This window comes from Strigops habroptila, chromosome 4 (assembly GCF_004027225.2).
Source record: "Strigops habroptila isolate Jane chromosome 4, bStrHab1.2.pri, whole genome shotgun sequence".
Classification (NCBI taxonomy): domain Eukaryota; kingdom Metazoa; phylum Chordata; class Aves; order Psittaciformes; family Psittacidae; genus Strigops; species Strigops habroptila.
The window spans coordinates 58766485-58784384 of NC_046358.1; the positions used below are offsets into that span (position 1 = coordinate 58766485).

General features: G+C 40.2%; 1 protein-coding gene across 2 annotated transcripts in view; it reads right to left on the reverse strand.

Moving 5' to 3' along the window:
• LRP5 (LDL receptor related protein 5) overlaps positions 1 to 17900 on the reverse strand; it is a 131812-nt gene that overhangs the window by 88905 nt on the left and 25007 nt on the right. For both annotated transcript variants that reach the window (XM_030483861.1, XM_030483860.1), the window contains exons 2-4: positions 15969 to 16365; positions 4564 to 4761; positions 220 to 416 (exon numbers count right to left, since the gene is read on the reverse strand). In XM_030483861.1, coding sequence (XP_030339721.1) covers positions 220 to 416; positions 4564 to 4761; positions 15969 to 16365 — 792 coding nt within the window. The remainder of the gene's footprint in view (positions 1 to 219; positions 417 to 4563; positions 4762 to 15968; positions 16366 to 17900) is intronic.

A 17900-nucleotide genomic window follows, 5' to 3' on the forward strand; every position in this document is an offset into this window, starting at 1 on the left:
TTTTGTTAGCCCAAGCAGGATGATGAGTGAGCTCATATCAATTCATCCTGGAATTTTCAAACAAAGGTACGGCACTCAGGTACTTATATACCTTTAGAAACCAATCTCCTGACAAGTGTTCAAAACCTCACGACTTCACACTAACCATTTTATGATTAACATTTATCCTGACAGATAAGGAACAGTCATGCAAAAAGTCTTAGGGAAAGTAAAACATACAGTATGGCTGCCGGTCTGGACTTAAGACCTGAATGTCCATCGGTGAATATAGGGAAGACAGTATTTCTCTCCTTTTCTCTCCTGTCCTTTTGTTACAGGCATGAATGGAGCGTGTTTGCCAGTCTGTCCAATACAAAGTGTCCCCAGATAACGTCAGTGCAAAGGGATGAGTGAGACTACCTTCGACAACTTTTTGCCTGGATCAAAGGGAAAACCAGGATTAAAAATGCACTGTTTCCACTTGTTACCATGCATAAAAACCCCCAAACCAAACTGGCTTTGTAAAAACTCATATTAATTGGGTACTTTTTAACAGATTCACTGGACCAAGAGATTAATCTGGTGATAAGTGATAAACACTGAAAAATATAAACCAAGACTTTTCCCCTTCATAAAAATAAAGACAAGAATATACTTGATTTCATAATGACATGGTATCTGGTTCAGCTCCACACTGACCCCTGAAAGGCCACGTCTAAGTTCCTTAACAGGGCTGTGCAAATACCCAAACACAATTGCCTTTTGGAGTCCTCCATCCAACATAAGAAGGATACAACATGTTGGAGCAGGACCAGAGGAGGCCACAAAGGTGCTCCAAGGGCTGGAGCAGCTCTGCTCTGGAGATAGGCTGAGAAAGCTTGGCTTGTTCAGCCTGCAGAAGAGAAGGCTCCGGGGAGACCTTAGAGCAGCTTCCAGTGTCTAAAGGGGCCAACAAGAAATCTGGAGAGGGGCTTTTGACAAGGGCCTGTAGTGACAGGACAAGGGGGAATGGCTTTAAACTGACAGAGGGGAGATTTAGATTAGATATTAGGAAGAAGTTCTCCCCCTGTAAGGGGAGGCCCTGGCACAGGTTGCCCAGAGAAGCTGTGGCTGCCCCATCCCTGGCAGTGTCCAAGGCCAGGCTGGATGGGGCTTGAAGCAACCTGGTCTAGTGGAAGGTGTCCCTGCCTGTGGCAGGGGGTTGGAATTGGGTGAGCTTTAAGGTCCCTTCCAACCCAAACCATTCTATGATTCCATGATTTGGAGGAAACACAGGTCCAGAGAGTGCTCCTCCAATTAAAACATTACTTTTTTTGTCCTCCTATGCAATATATGATATTTTTCTTCAGGACTTCAGTTGTACTCAGGCCTTTCTTGTAGCAGGAAAAAGAAGGAACAACCTGAGAGTCTCTTTAAATTACCCCTCTTAACTTGGTCAGCAGGAGATTTAAATGTAGAGCAGTAGCTGTATTCTAATATCGTAACAGCTGTTTTCCACAATATATTGCCCCTATTTCTATCATTCTTAGATATCAAATCTCTCCTTCTCCTGTAATTACATCCCTTGAAACAGTTCCAGCCGATGTGCTTGTGAACTGATGGTTGCTAAGATGTAACTGGCAGATTGCTCCAGTAACATTCATCCACCATGCAGAAGGCAAATTTCATTTTTATTGGAATTCTGAAGTGATTCTGGGACAGGGGATGGTAGAAGCCTTTGAAACACTGTAAGATTTCTTCATCAGCAAGTCTGGGTGAAACTTATTTAGGAAACTTAAACTCCGTGTTTAAGGAACAGAAGCAACCTCCAAAGGTATCATCTAGTTTGAATCAGTATTAAAGTCTACCTAGACACCAGAACCTGTAAGTCCCAACTTCACAGACTTCTGTTTCAACGCTTATCAGTGGAAGGGAACAAAGAATAAAAATTTCCTTTTAGAAAAGAATTAAAATTAAGATCAATATTCATGGCATTTTATTAATAGGTATAACATTTTAAGAAAGAAGTTTTATCATATCATAACAATATGAAATATACACAGCTAAATGACATCAAGCTGTTATATTGCAGTTAGACGCAAGGAATTGTCAGAATGCATCTTGCATAGGAATATCCTTAAGTGTGCATTTACACCCTCCAGGAGTTAAGTAAAATATGTAAGAAGTGTACAACAGTGAGCTAATTCTTTTTTTAACGCAAAATACATTAGTTTTTCCTAAAATACTGTTTCATTTACAGTTCAATAGAAAACTGCTTGGGAGGTGGAGGAGGTGCACTGATCTATCACAAAGCAATTTGGACAGATTGCTGGAATTAGTGTATTCAAAGGCTTGCTCCCTTTTGGGTGGCCCTTCTCTATATTAAAATGAGCAAAATAAATTTTATTAACCAATTGCAAATGTTTAGACATTAATGCGAGTAAAGTTTATACGATCTGTATGTGCATGATAACTGCAGAATCAGTCTGGAAACCTTACTCTCTGCCACTTGCCCCCATATCAGAGAAATATATTCATGTTGTGTTGTATGAAAATCTCTCTTAGATTTTGAATTTTGAAAAAGTACTTTCTTTCTGTGAACCTGCAACCAGCCTTTGAGCTACTACTCCCTTCCATAAAGGCCTTTTCCCTTGTCTAGACTTCTGACAGTCAGTACTTGTCACTTACTACAATGCAACCATTATCTAGCTCTTACATAGTGCTCTCAAAAGAACTTAAGAGTGTTTTATAAAGGATGTCAATATTGCTATTCCTCTTTGATGAGTGTGAAAATCAGGCACAGAATGCACCTCAGTAAAAAAAACCTGAAAAACACCACAGAAAATGCAGTGGGTTTTTTTGGTGGGGGGTTTTTTTGTTTGTTTTTTTGTTGTCTTTTTTTTTGGGGGGTGGATATTATTCTATTACACAGATATGCATAAAATAAGACTCCTCAAAGTCTTTACCAAAGCAAAATGATTTCATAACACAGGCATGTAAGATGTTATGAAATAACAAAAACAAAAATGCCATTTTAAACTATCCGAAGACCAAAGCCAGACCAGAATGCAGAGACTTGCCTCCTTGGCAGGACATTTCACTGACAGACAACACACTTCAGGGACCAACAGAACCTGCCTATTGAACACTGACCAGAACTGAAGGCGCAATCTCCGACTTCTAGGTCTGCCCTGTCTGAAGGGTCACCTCTTTGTGTGTGCAAGAGTCAAAACTCAACAGCACACTTGGTCCGGAGCCACCAACCAAAATTTCCATACTGTGCTTTCTACCAAGTTTTAGGGAAATCTGCTTTCTTCTTGCTCGCAGTCTGAAATAAGCTGAATTTGGTTAATTTATAGGCATGCCACAAAGGACATGTTTGGATGAGGCCAAGGATAAGTGTGTCTCAATGTATATTTCCTGTTGAAAAAAAAAATAAAAATACAGCAACAATACTGTAAAATTCCAGTCACTAGTTAAACGTTAGATTGCCTAGGGCCAAGGATAAGCATCTCCAACTATTTGCAAGACAAATGTGGGCCTAAAAATGAAAAATCCTGCTGTACAAGGCTATAAATAGTCTACAGTGAAATACTGTAAGAAAGAAATAGTAAGAAATAGTAAGAAATAGTAAGAAATAGTAAGAAATAGTAAGAAATAGTAAGAAATAGTAAGAAATAGTAAGAAATAGTAAGAAATAGTAAGAAATAGTAAGAAATAGTAAGAAATAGTAAGAAATAGTAAGAAATAGTAAGAAATAGTAAGAAATAGTAAGAAATAGTAAGAAATAGTAAGAAATAGTAAGAAATAGTAAGAAATAGTAAGAAACAGTAAGAAATAGAAATAGTAAGAAACAGTAAGAAATAGAAATAGTAAGAAATAGTAAGAAATAGAAATAGTAAGAAATAGTAAGAAATAGAAATAGTAAGAAATAGTAAGAAATAGAAATAGTAAGAAATAGTAAGAAATAGAAATAGTAAGAAATAGTAAGAAATAGAAATAGTAAGAAATAGTAAGAAATAGTAAGAAATAGAAATAGTAAGAAATAGTAAGAAATAGTAAGAAATAGAAATAGTAAGAAATAGTAAGAAATAGAAATAGTAAGAAATAGTAAGAAATAGAAATAGTAAGAAATAGTAAGAAATAGAAATAGTAAGAAATAGTAAGAAATAGAAATAGTAAGAAATAGTAAGAAATAGAAATAGTAAGAAATAGTAAGAAATAGAAATAGTAAGAAATAGTAAGAAATAGAAATAGTAAGAAATAGTAAGAAATAGAAATAGTAAGAAATAGTAAGAAATAGTAAGAAATAGTAAGAAATAGTAAGAAATAGTAAGAAATAGTAAGAAATAGTAAGAAATAGTAAGAAATAGTAAGAAATAGTAAGAAATAGTAAGAAATAGTAAGAAATAGTAAGAAATAGTAAGAAATAGTAAGAAATAGTCTTAGTATTAAAACTATTTTTAAAGGATGTAAAGTTACTTTACTTCTTGCAACTCTATTAACAATTGCATTTAAAAAACAATAAGGTGTTGGCATTATTCTGGATTACTGAAAAGAAATGCCTCAGTTCAAAATTAATGTAGGAGGTGAGAAATAACTTACCTAAATGAACCATCCAGATTTGCCCTATGAATGAAACTCAGTTTTGCATCAGCCCAGTAAAGTTTCTGCTCATCAAGATCTATCGTGAGTCCATTTGGCCAATAAATATCTGAATCGACAATTATTTTTCGTGTGCTGCTATCCATTCCTGCCCTTTCTATTCTGGGTGTTTCACCCCAGTCTGTCCAATACATGTATCTGAAAAGGAAAGCAGACATGCACACAGGTTAAATCACAATACATGGTGGTTAGGTTTAGGAACAGAAGGGATGAAGTGTATATAGAATCATAGAATCGTAGAATGGTTTAGGGTTGGAAGGGACCTTAAAGCTCACCTAGTTCCAACCCCCTGCCATGGGCAGGGACACCGTCCACTCAACCAGGTTGCTCCAAGCCCCATCCAACCTGGCCTTGAACACTGCCAGTGATGGGGCAGCCACAACTTAATGTGAATCAAGCCACAGCTCCAGAGGATGCAAAGAAAAGTCCTTCATAAGAGCATCTCTCACAAGCATTGCCTCTGCGTAACGTATTCCTGTTCTCTTCCAATGTTGGACAGCACCTGATCATCATAAGCATTTACAACTAAGTATCATCATTGCACATTCTTGCACGGCCAGTTACTACAAGTTAATATCCTAAATCACATTCTGAAGCAACTAATCACCTATCCAAGCAGGCAATGACCATAGCTAAACCTCCTTTTGCAAGTCTGTACGCAGAAAAGAATTAGAATCATAGAACAGTTAGGGTTAGAAAAGACCTTAAGATCATCTAGTTCTAACCTCCCTGTCATGGGCAGGGACACCTCACACTAGACCTCGTCACCCCAAGACTCCGTCCAGCCTGGCCTTGAACAATGCCAGGGATGGAGTCAAGTCAAGTGCCCTGAAATCTGACAATAAATAACTCATGAATCCATGCAGACTTAGAATGTCACTATTTTAAATTTTGGGTGCTTTTTCTGCCCCTCCTATCCATGTCCCAGTTTGCCTTTGTAACAAAAGATGCTTCCGTAAACTGCAGTAGCCCAGTAGCTGCTTCACATGCAGCTGGGGCCATCATTCCAGCCAAGGAGGAACAGGCGGCTGTACAGTTATTCCCAGCACGTCACTCACAGCTCAGGCTTAAAATGCTCTGATCTCCATGTACATACTGCACCCCGATTAGGCTGTACCTCCAACTCCAGCACCTATTTAGACCATTCTGGTCATAGCAGCATACATGATCATTAGAATGTTTATCCCACTGAAAAGGAGAATATAGATGAAAATACAGGTAGATGGACAGACAGACAGAAACGACTTGCATCACGATACACATACACTTGAGCGTGGGAGGGTAAAACAAGGAGTTTTCTAGTTGAAATGGCAAAGCTTCCACATAGATGAGTCCTCAGACTTCTGAGACAGCTCACCTCAGAGTGGCTGCAGCGGACTCGTGTCCCCAGATGCCTTCCCAAAAACATGTCAGCTCCAGCAGCCAGGACAGACTGACTGCTCCTGAAGAAGCGGCAGCAGTCGCTGAGCTGCCCCAGTTCACAGGACAACCTATAAATGTAAATTGCCGCTCATTTTGGTTTTCCTTAACAAGTCAGGCTGTAATTTGTGGCAGCTCAAACTGTGTGGGGAAGCAGCTATCGACAAACAACAGAAGCCAGGGAAAAGCAGACATAAAAGAAACCGTCTACGCAACCAGCTGGTGAATCAGACTGTGAAACAGATCCGGCCAAATACTCATTTTTGATCAAGCCAAATCAGTTCCCTGCTCTGACTCACCTGCACTAGCTTGAAATATTCAAAGGGCACCTTGAGCCACCTCTAGAGAAATGAAAATATTAAATTAAGAAAAACCTGGTTATTAAAGGTGACTTTGGGCCGTATTACATGGCTATGACAGTCCCACACTTATACATATATTGAAATGTATAAATGCAGACTAAAAAGGAGCTTAAACCAAAATCAAAAATCCCACGACAGTAGTTTAGAAGCAAGAACAGAGGAGACAGAACCAGCTAAGTCAAATTAAACCTTAAATGCAGGTTAAAATAAAGAGGATTTAAAAACATCCCCAAAATTACCCTTGAAGCTCAATTCCTTTCCTCGAGCTTCTCACTAAAATAGCAGCGTACCCCAAAACATAATGCACTCAGATGACAGAAAATGGAAAAAAAAAGTCTGTAAGCCAAATGGCCCTCATAGCTTTCCTATGACAGTAAAGGACCTCTAGCTCAAGAACCTCTTTCCCCCCCCAAAAAAACCCCTGTTGCCCAATTTCATAGGTGCTAGTTGTTTATTCTTGGCCACACAGAGACTGCTGGACAAAAGTAGTACTTTCAACTTCACACATTAATTTGCCACAGGAAAATTACAACCCTGAATTTTATCTCGTTAACAGGTTCCAAGCTCAATCGTTACCAAAGCCTGTGTGATCCAAAAGTTTAAAACTATCCAGTATTATTAAAGTAACTGTACTACAAAGCAAGGCTAGCAGAATGAAGATGCATTCAGACAACACATAGATCAATCTGAAGGCAGGCAGAGTTCTTTCAAAACACTCCTCTCCCAGCTGGACTTTTTTATGCAACGTATAAAAGATTATTTTTACTCTGTCACCACCTTGTCCTGATTGCAGGGGGTTTCTGCAATCCTGCAAGTATCATAAAGCTGATCTTCCTGGTGAACTTTGTTCAGAGTATTTCGAGTCTCTGCAGTAATCAGGCACCTATTGAAGCAATGGTTTTGTTTCCTCACGTGCTACAAAGCACCCCTGTGGTCTATCACAGGAAAGCATGCCAAGCAACGGAACAGCAGAAGCAATTCTTGTCTCCATTTAACCCCTTCCCCTTTTCCAACAGCTTTCCACCCTTCTGGCAAGCAGCAGGTGCTGAATTGCCATGAATTATAGAATACGAGTTCCGGCTTACATGAATTATAATTACATGAACTATAGCATATCAGTTCTCTTAACACAACAAGACCCCAAACTGGGAGTTTCAATATCGCTGCAAGAAGAGAGCAGCTGTACCTGCAGCAGAAGTGGGAGTCTCTGATCTATGTAAGCCTATTTAAAACCATGCCACTTATCTTCTCCAGGCTGAACAAGCCCAGCTCTCTCAGCCTGATTCCAAAGCAGAAGTGCTCCAGCCCTTGAAGCATCTTCGTGGCCTCTTCTGGACTTGCTTGAGCAGGTCCATGTCCCTCTTGTGTCAATCCATTCTCAATCCAAGAACAAATACAACCCAGCTTGTATTTGTCCTTGGTACTGCCCTGGCCCAGGTGCAAGACCTTGCACTTGGCCCTTTTCAACTCCAGAAGGTTTGTGCCGTCCCACCTCTCCAGCCTGTCCAGGTCCCTCTGGATCCCATCCCTTCTGTCCTGCATGTCAATTGCACCATGCAGCCTGGTACCATCAGCAAACTTGCTGAGGGTGCACTCGATCCCACTGTCCATGTCACTGACAAAGATGTTGAGCAGCGCTGCTGCCAACATCGACCTCTGAGGAACAACACTCAATGCTGGTCTCCACGTGGCATCAAGCTGTTGACCACAACTCTGAGTGCGACTATCCAGCCAATTTCTTATCCACTGAATGGTCCATCTGTCAAATCCATGCCTCTACAACTTAGGCTGCAACCACACAGCCGAAACCACCTATGAAACTTCACCAGAGAAACAGGCATTAACTCCAACTCCCGCTAGATAAGCCACTCACAAATTACAGCCTTGGACTCTACAATTAGCTAGGGCTGTCCTCTTCATCCCTCTTCTCCCAGTGTAACATCTAGGCTGTTTTGACAATTTTGGTTAACAGAAGGCACAACATTGGACATCAGACTCTCATAAGCCATAAAATGTCATGTTTTAAATGCATGCCTGAATGGGATTGTCAAGAATGCACAAAGTCTGAAGCTTGCTTTTTTTTTTTTTTTTTACCCTCCTCTATTTTGAGTGACAAAGCTAGTTCAAATCAAACTAAGTACCAACACCATCCTGGCTGTGACACCCTACACGGAGATTCAGCTGAAGACAGAAATCTTTTGGGTAAATTGGAGAAAAAAGAAAAATCCAGTTATTATGGAAAGAATGACACAAGCTCAGCTAAAGCAGCACTTCAAATGTAACTTGAATTGTAACACCTCAAGATAAAAATTTTGGGGTGGGGGGAGCTTCTTTGATGTGATTAGTTATTAGGAGAAAGCCAAAGGCTTTATACCTACCCTTTAAGTTACCCATGGATCTGTTCAAGAAAATAACTCTGTCAAAACTACTGAAATCTGCTTGCACTACCCAAAACTACTGCTAGTTCACCAGAGAGTGCGCCAAACAGTGGAGAAATTATGTATTTTAGTAATATGAAGTAGTAGCCATTATTACTAACACTTTGCATCTTCCAAATGCAAAGGACCGAGATTTGGCATCCTGGGAGTTTTGCATCCCACCTGGATTGCAACAGGTCAATAAAGTGTAACAGCACTGAGACTATAAGAGAAAATTAAAACATAGATTCCTAAAGAGCTAATAAAGAATAATAATTTTAAAAAAAGCATAATTGTGAGCAAAATTCAATGCTAAGCACAATCACAAATCAATACTCTCAAAAAACCCCAACCAAACAGCACTAGGAAAGCACTGAACAACTTGGGTTACTTTATTCAGTTCTTCAGAGATGCCTAAGCGTCTTTGCCCTGACTGGGTTTTAACCTTTAACTCCAGACTTTCAAAGCAAAAAGGAAGGGAGGGCAGGGTGGAGAAGAGATTAACATCTAATAATAATTTTGCAACAATTGCACCAATTCTGTCCCTAAACTGTATTGCACTTTGCTACACCAAAGAAACCGGAAGGAACAAAGTTGAGCAAAACCCAAAGCCCCATTGGGAAGAAGATGTAAATGTATACTTCTTTCTGAACACACAAAAACTAACAGTCTGGCCAGTCCACCACCCAGTAGCCAGAAGTACTGGACTCAACAGAGTCCGTAAGATTCGGTTACTGCTCTACTAGTAAGCACAGTAGCTACAAGCTTCTCCACCACGCACTCTAGTCCAAGCCTTTCTGTAAGGTAATTAAACAAATGCAGTTCAACTGCAGTCAGCAAGTCACCGGGTTTTGGCACATACTAATTACCACATTGAATCAGGGTTTAAATGGTGCAATACTATCAAAAGAATAGGACTGAAAGCCACCTTGCAAAAATAAACAGAGTTTAAAGTTGGTAAAACTTTAAACTGCACCCCAGTAGTCTGATTTTTTGTGTTTGTTTTGTTGTTGGTTTTGAGTTTTTTTTATTATTATTATTTTTTATTTTATCCCCTGAACTCATTTTAAAATAATTCCAGGTGCAGGAGCAAAAACAGGATGAAGACCATATTTCCCCTCAGTTTTAAAGCTGCAGGTCACTTGGTACTTCCTGGTGCTTCACCTCTTTTGTCATCATTTTTGCAAAAATTAGGAATCCTGGCCATGCCCTCCAAGAGCAGCCCATCAGCCATCTGCGCTGGAAGGTATCGCGGACATCATAAAAAGCAGCCAATTCTGCCCAAATGCTTTTTCCACCTCCTGAAATGCGGTGCTGTTGCCAAACCTTACATAACCTGCTTACACAAAGGGAGCCAGTTGTACAGATGATGTAAACCAGCACAAACTTCTCCAATTTCAACAATGTTCTTGAACTTATATGAGCCCAGGGCACAAAACAGGAGTTTACAGGAAATTGCTCTGAAGTTTAGATTCCTGCATGTTTAAAACTTACTTCCCCCATCCCACCTTTAAAATCACAAACACTCCACTGCAAAACTCAAGAGCACCAGTTGTTTTCAGAAGGGAAAAGAATGGTTATTTTGCATAGCATTAAGCTGCAAATTACTTACTCAAATTCCCTCTTTTTTACTTTTTTTTTTGAACAGAACTTCAAGACCTGGATGTTCTTGACAAAAAACATTACATCAAATCCCAAACTATGCCACAGCAAGTAACCATCACAACCAATCACTCTGTATTCAAAGACATGTATTTAAAACAAACAAATGCACACTCCTCCCTCTCTCTCCTCCCACCCCCACCCCCCCGAGAACCATCCTTCTCCACTACAGTTTTCCTACAGTCTTTTTTATTCTGACAGGTTTATTCTTTTAAAACATATCCATTACATATACATAGTATACTGTTGGACAACTGAGAACAAAGAGGAAAAACATAATTGCCTGTCAACTGATAGATGCTCAAATATTGTTGCAATGAAGTGCTTTCAAGGAAAAAGCACATCTTTCCCTGCTCACCCATATGGAAAGGAGTAAGACATCCCAGTGATTTCTCAAAGGTAAACAAGCACGCGTTCAACAGAGCTTGTTAAAAACTCAAGTTACACAGAATCATAGAATGGTTTGGGTTGGAAGGGATATTAAAGCTCATCTAGTTCCAACCCCCTGCCATGACACCATGAAGCTGAAGAATCCTTGGAGCAAGGGACTCAAGATTTCCAAACACATTAAGCTAGAGAAGGAGGGCAGCAGTAAGGAGATACTTGCAACACTACTCAAGGGGGTTTAGGAAGAGAATTTTCAACTTGGAATGCAGTATCACTGCAAATACCTCTGATATACTGAGAAAAATAAAGTGCACTGGTAGGATTTCTTGGGTTTTGGTTTGGTTTGGGTTTTTTGTGTTTGCTTTTTTTTGTTGTTTTTGTCTTTTTTTTTTCCTTAAAAAAAAAAAAGTTGCACATGCTTTGTGTGTTATGTATTTTCCCCTCTATAAGAATGACCCACACATTTGTATGCAAAAACTCTACAGAAAACAGAAAACCAAGATGATGATAAATGAGCCTTCATAACTACTCTCATGGTCACTAGATAAGGTAACAGAGACAACACAATATAACTTTTTCTTCCCAGACATTTCTGAGCAGAGATGAAGAAATATTATATATAATTAAATTATTTCATATTGAAAGCACTTCACAAGAAACTCATCATTGTACCATCACTCTATGGGGGTGAGGAAAGTCACAGTAAACAAGGTAGGGAAAAGACATCATGAGGTCATGAGCCCTGCACCAAAAAGGCTTCTCTTTCACGAAATCATTGAATTCCTGAGGTCAGAAGGGACCTCTGGAGATTGTCTACTGCAACACCACCACTCAAAGCAGAGTCAACCAGAGTAGGTTACACCTAGGACCTTGCCCAGTCAGGTTCTGAGAATCTTTAAGACTGGAGACTCCACAAGCTCTCTGGGCAACCTGTTGCAGTGATTCATCACCTTCTCAGTAGAGAATTTTTTTTTCTTTCATTTAAGTGGAACTTCCTTCAGTTTGTGCCTATTGCTTCTAATGCTTTCACTGGATTCCACTGAGAGGGAGTCTGGCTCCATCATCTTTAATCCTTCACACTACATATCTATATACATTCATAAGATTCCCTTAGCCTTCTCTTTTCCAAGTTAAATAATTCCAACTCAGCCAGCCCCACCTTCTATACTGGATGCTCTAATCCCTTAATCTTTGTGGCCTGGCCCTTTGTTAGGCTCCTACTTGCAGGTCTGCATCTGTCTTGTGCTGAGGAGCCCAGAACTGGACACATTACTCCAGGGATGGCCTCACCAGCACTGGGGAGAAGGGAAGGCTCACCTCCCTCAATCCACTGGCAACACTCCTTCTAATGAAGCCCAGCATGCTGCTGTCTTTCTTTGCAGCAAGGGCATATTGCTGGCTGATATTCAGTTCATTGACCCCAGGTCCTCCTTTCAAAAAATACGATTTATTTGAAGAAAGGGAACAATAGTACAAATCTCTCTGCATTTTAAGGCATGCTGTAGCAATTCAAAAGTCAGGAGATCCTCCTACCAAAAGGTGCAGAAACAACTGTTCAACTCTCTCACCATCAGCTTGGGAGATACCTCCCACCATCTGCTGTTTACAGGTAGATCCAGTCATGACACTTAGCTCAAGCCAATACATTTTACCTATTTCTGCATGCTGATGCCGTTTAACTCCATGTTTGGAAAAACAGTACACTCAGATCACAGCCAATAATTTCTCAAGGCATGCAATATAAGTATGTTCATTTGCACACTTACAATTACAGGCTGAGGGAGCTGGGCTCATTCAGCCTGGAGAAGAGAAGGCTCCAGCTAGACCTTAGGGCATCTTCCTGTGCCTAAAGGAGCCAACAAGAAATCTGGAGGGCCTTTTGACAAGGGCCTGTAGTGACAGGACAAGGGGGAATTGCTTTAAGCTTAAAGAGGGTAAATTTAGATCCCAAACCATTCTATAATTCTATGATTCTGTTAATTTTAAACATAATTTATCAAACCCTGTTTAAATACAGATTCAAGAGGTTATGTGGAAAACTCTTACTTCAGCTTATACTACTGCTTAATTGCACATGGGGAAAAAAAAAAAAAAACCCAACCTGAAACGTGTTTTGAGTTAAACCAACACCACCCATTTATGACAAACAGAATGGTGCTAGTCCAGCCAGACCCACTTGTCATATATGCAGTGATTTCCACACTGCCTCTGTGCAGCTGTGAACTACCCATAAAGACCTCTAATCAAAGAGAATCTCAGCTTCCACCATCTCTTTGGTCCCAGAGCCAAAGCTACATGACGAAAGGCACATTCCTGACTTCACCTGAAAAACCAATGTAACACATGCTGGCACCGAGACAAACAGAACCATCCTCTTGTTCCTTCTGTTCCCTTGAGAAATGGTGCAGAAATCAAAAATATAGAATACCATGATTACCAAACTACTTAAGGCGGCTAAATATGTATGGTGCAAAGAAGCCTCAGTCTCCAGGACTCAGAATATGAGAAATCACACAACTTGTAGCAAGAAGAGTGCGAACAGGGGAGTGAGTTCTGTGGGGTTATTAGTGAAGTCTACACATTTCCGTCTCTTCCCCACGCAATTCCAGCTGGGGAGTTTAAAAAAAGGTAAATCACCTTTTTTTTTTCCCCATATCTGAACCAGCAGCTCTGCTCTCAAATTAGGCAAATGGTCTTTGAACAATTTATGCTCTTTAGTCATATATATGAGCAGGAAAAGGAAGAAATAAGGAGAAGAGACCAATGAAACATTTATGGAAAGGCTGTCACCATCAAGGACATCCATCTGAAAATCAGAGTAAATAACGCTTCCCATAAGAAATTCAAGTTTCTCATGCATGAGGCTATTTGTAGCAATTTGGCCACACAACATATCAAGAGCTTTCCAACTCCCAGAAATTACAGCCATACCAAGATACTGGATATGACTCGTAACCAATGTTATGGTTGAGTATTTTTCTTACATCTGAGAAAACAACCATACTACTCATACATTCATCCTCATTACAGTGTTTCAAATCATTAACCAAGAGCTTCAAAATAATTTTATACTTGATATTAATTACTAGAGACACACCTGGTATAATTTCTATATCTGCCTATTTTCAGAGAAGCAATAATCATGTTTCACACAAAACTGGGCTATCTTCTGTGTTTTACCTAAGTAGCCATGAGTGAAAGTAAGTTACGAAAAAGCATAATCTTTACCATGTTCAATGTTTTTCCTCTCCAGTATTTGCAACAGTTACAGGTTTTCATTCAGTATTCTCCCACCTTTCAAACAGTCCAAAGGAGGCAAGATCAGATGATACATTGCTAAAAACGTTTTATAATTCACAGTCATTGAAATTAAAATATTCAAAGCCCCAGTCTACTGCAGCTCATACAGATCAGGGTTCAGCATCCAGATTCCAATGATTTCAAAACAGAAAGCCAACATGCTTAACCGTAAGTACATGACATACTGATCCTGAAGGATCAGCAGTAAACACCACTGCAGTTTTATTTAAGTGCTGCTATAAACACAGTTGTGAGTGATGTAAGAACAGTTATTAGGTCTGGCTCTTTGCTGCGACACTGAGGAAATGCTGGATTAACAGCAAGGCATGACTGAGGCTTTTAATTTCAGACTCTGAACTGAGAACTTTTTAACCTTGACAGCTGTCCCTTCTCAAATGTATTTTTTTAATAATAGAAACAAAGAATCACAGACTGGTTTGGGTTGGAAGGGAGCTTAAAGCTCATCTAGTTCCAAACCCATTGCCATGGGCAGGGACACCTTAAAGAAAACAGTCAAAAGACAAGGAACTGCAGCCACTTACAAGATGCCAACCTGGCATTGGTATTTCACAGAAAGTGCCATTCCACTCTCTCTGATCTACTTCCTTACAAAAATACTCCATTTAACACCATATTCGCTCTTTAAATTACACTAGTGAACTCTAGGTCTAAAGTTAGTCTTCAGCATTAATTAACTCTGCATACATTACTTGCTGTCAGGATACACACAGGATTACTGCTAGCTTATTTAATATACTTCCATCCAGCCATTTGCTATGGGAAGAATTCCTTTCACCTTAAAGGCATCCATAGCGAAGTCCAGGGGACAAGGTCCCCTCTGGAAAAGTCCTTTGGTCCAACAAAGTCACTTTCCCTTTTACTGATTATGGCTGTACTTTTCCATCAGTTATCTGAAGGATACAGGCAGCTCCAGCCTTCAACATGTGAACAAAACTAAGGATTTTGTTTCTTTGGGTCCACACAGTTTCATCTAGTACTTGTATGTCCTCTATGCATTAATCATAAATTTACCCATAACTCCTTACTCATCTAGCACAGCAGATCTTCAGTCATCACTGCAATGAAATGGGGCCCAAACTACACAACATCACTGCTATTTGTGCTCAGGGATAGTAAATAGCACATGGGAAATGGTGGAGAGTATTGAAGAGGGAGGAAGGAACCAGACAGAGATCAAGTATTTTCAAGAGCCCTAGAAGTGACACATCCCTCACTACTTCCTAACCTGGTCACCTTAGATCACTAAGAGCCGCCAGTTTCACCTGGATTCTTTTACTTGCTGGCACAAAGATGACTATTCAACATTGCCACTCTAAAAATATACAGATTTTGTTTACCGATGCATAGCAAGTGAGAATTCCTGTTTAAACTCATGCAGATTTACACACCTTGCTGTCCAGATAAATTAAACAGACATCACATATCAAATGAAAATTAGCTTACAAGACAGGATAACTGAGAAAATAACAATTAAAAAAGGCTTGGAAAATTAACTACTCTTCAGAAGTACAATGGAGTAAGTTAGGCAATCAGACTGGTTGAATATTTGGCTTGGCACCTAAGAACAGCTGTATTTTTCTTTCTGAGTCTATGTCTTGGCTGTTATTTCTTACCACAAAATATTTAAGCTCAAACATACGTTCAGCTACAGATCTTGAGAAAGGTACTTTGGGAAAACGTAAACTGAAAAAAAGGCTATGTCTCTTTTTCAGAGCTAAAAACTCCACATTAATCACCACTGTATCCATTTTAGCATTTAAGTCAAATTAATATTTACCCATGAGCAGGATCCAAAGCTATTGCCCTGGGCTGATCAAGGTCTTGCCAGAAGAGGACTTTTCTAGATGTTCCATTGAGATTAGCTACTTCTATCCTATTGGTTTCCGAATCCGTCCAGTAAAGTTTTTTCCCAATCCAATCACATGCCAGGCCATCCGGGGAAACCAAACCAGAAATGATGACATTCTGCACCACATTCCCAGTTTGGTTAATGTGAGTTTGCTTGATGGCTTCTTCACTCACATCTGTCCAGAAAACAATGCCTTGCGAATACTGGAAGTCAACCGCAGCAGCATCCTCTAAACCACTGACCACTACAGTGGACTCCAGCTTTGTGCCTCCAGCATCCACGAGTCGAACATCCCGCCGGTTGGCGAAAAGCAGAAAGGGAGATGCTACAGGAAAAAAAAGGAAACCATGTTAGTATTATCGGCATCTATAGATGTTGAAGCACCGAGTATGAACAGGGCAGAGGAGGATTTCTTTTCCCAGATCAGCGGGACAGGCAGTACAGTAGAAGGAATGTGATAGTTTCACATGAGAGAAAAATGCATGCTACCCAAAAAACTCTTCCTTCCACATGTCAGACACAGGAGTAAAAGACAGAGGGAAGAGCAGGCCCAATTCCATAGCTACAGGATATGGATAGCACCTTCAACACAATTAAGAGCTCAAACTGAGGCCCTTCAACAATACCTTCTGTCAATCATAAACCCAGGTTTAGATCAAATTAAGTCTTCATGGTTTAAAAGCTTGATTCAACCAGCTGAAGTAGTAATCATACAGAGAAGGCAAGTTCGGATGAATTTTAGTAGTAGACTGAAAGCTAACATTTCTAGATACAACACCCTGAACACTCCTAGCAAGTGCCCTCCTAGATGGCAAACACTGTGACAGAGGTTCAGAACTACTCTCTTCTCCCCTGCACCACAAGAGAGAAATTAAAGGAAGAATTTGAAGAAAGACGAAGATGTGGGTTGTGGAAGTTTGTGGGGACTGCTGTGAGCTGGAAGCGGCAGACAGAGAAAAAGGACAAAAGTTCTTGCTGTTAGAAGCTTTAAGTGGGTGGCAGAAGCTGGAGTCCTAGTACTGAATGACAGGGAAGGCTCTGAAAGGGTAGCTAACTTACGATTGATGCAAAAGGAATGGGAATCTTCAAGACAGGTCAAAATGACAGCCATAAAGATATTCCAGCAGTACCTGCACAGGTTCTAGACCTCTTGTGTGAACGGTTCAGTTGGACAATGACATGGTCTTAACAGATAACACTGGCATTCACAGACAGAAAGGAAGGAGATGGGGAAAGAGACTCACGAGAGGCAAGAAAGTTAACCTCGCTGAATTGGATCTGACAGTAAGACAGAACCAGTAGTAACACTAGCAGAGATTTTAGCAAGACAAGATGACTTTACTGTCACACCAGATCTCATCTGCCATTATACCTAAAGATAGCGATAAATCTGTACTTGCAACTGAGGCTGTCCCTCCACATTCTGAGGAGGTGAAGGTCTGAGTCCTGAGTCCTACAAGTCCTCCCTCCGCTCGCCACGCAGAATATTACAAAACTCTAGCTGAGGGAGATTGTAAAGATCCTCTGAAGGACCCACTATGGGGGAAGAAAGAATGACTCAAAGGCATGATTTGGCCCAATTGCTTCTTGCAGAAGTGGACATTAAGTGGATGTACATTGTTCCCCAACCATACCAGTCACACTGATGGCCAAGTTTACTTCATTTCTCTCCTAAAAGTGCAGGTTTGCTTCTTCATCCAGCAGTAAACAAGAAAAATAGTTACCTGCAGATATGGCTGGGAAGGCAGCAGCCAAGTATGATGACTGCAAGTTCACACTGCCGGGTCATGGGGAGCTTCTCACCAACAAACACCTCCAATACAGGTCCGAGTTCCAGCTCTGCTATGCCAGCAGCCTTGC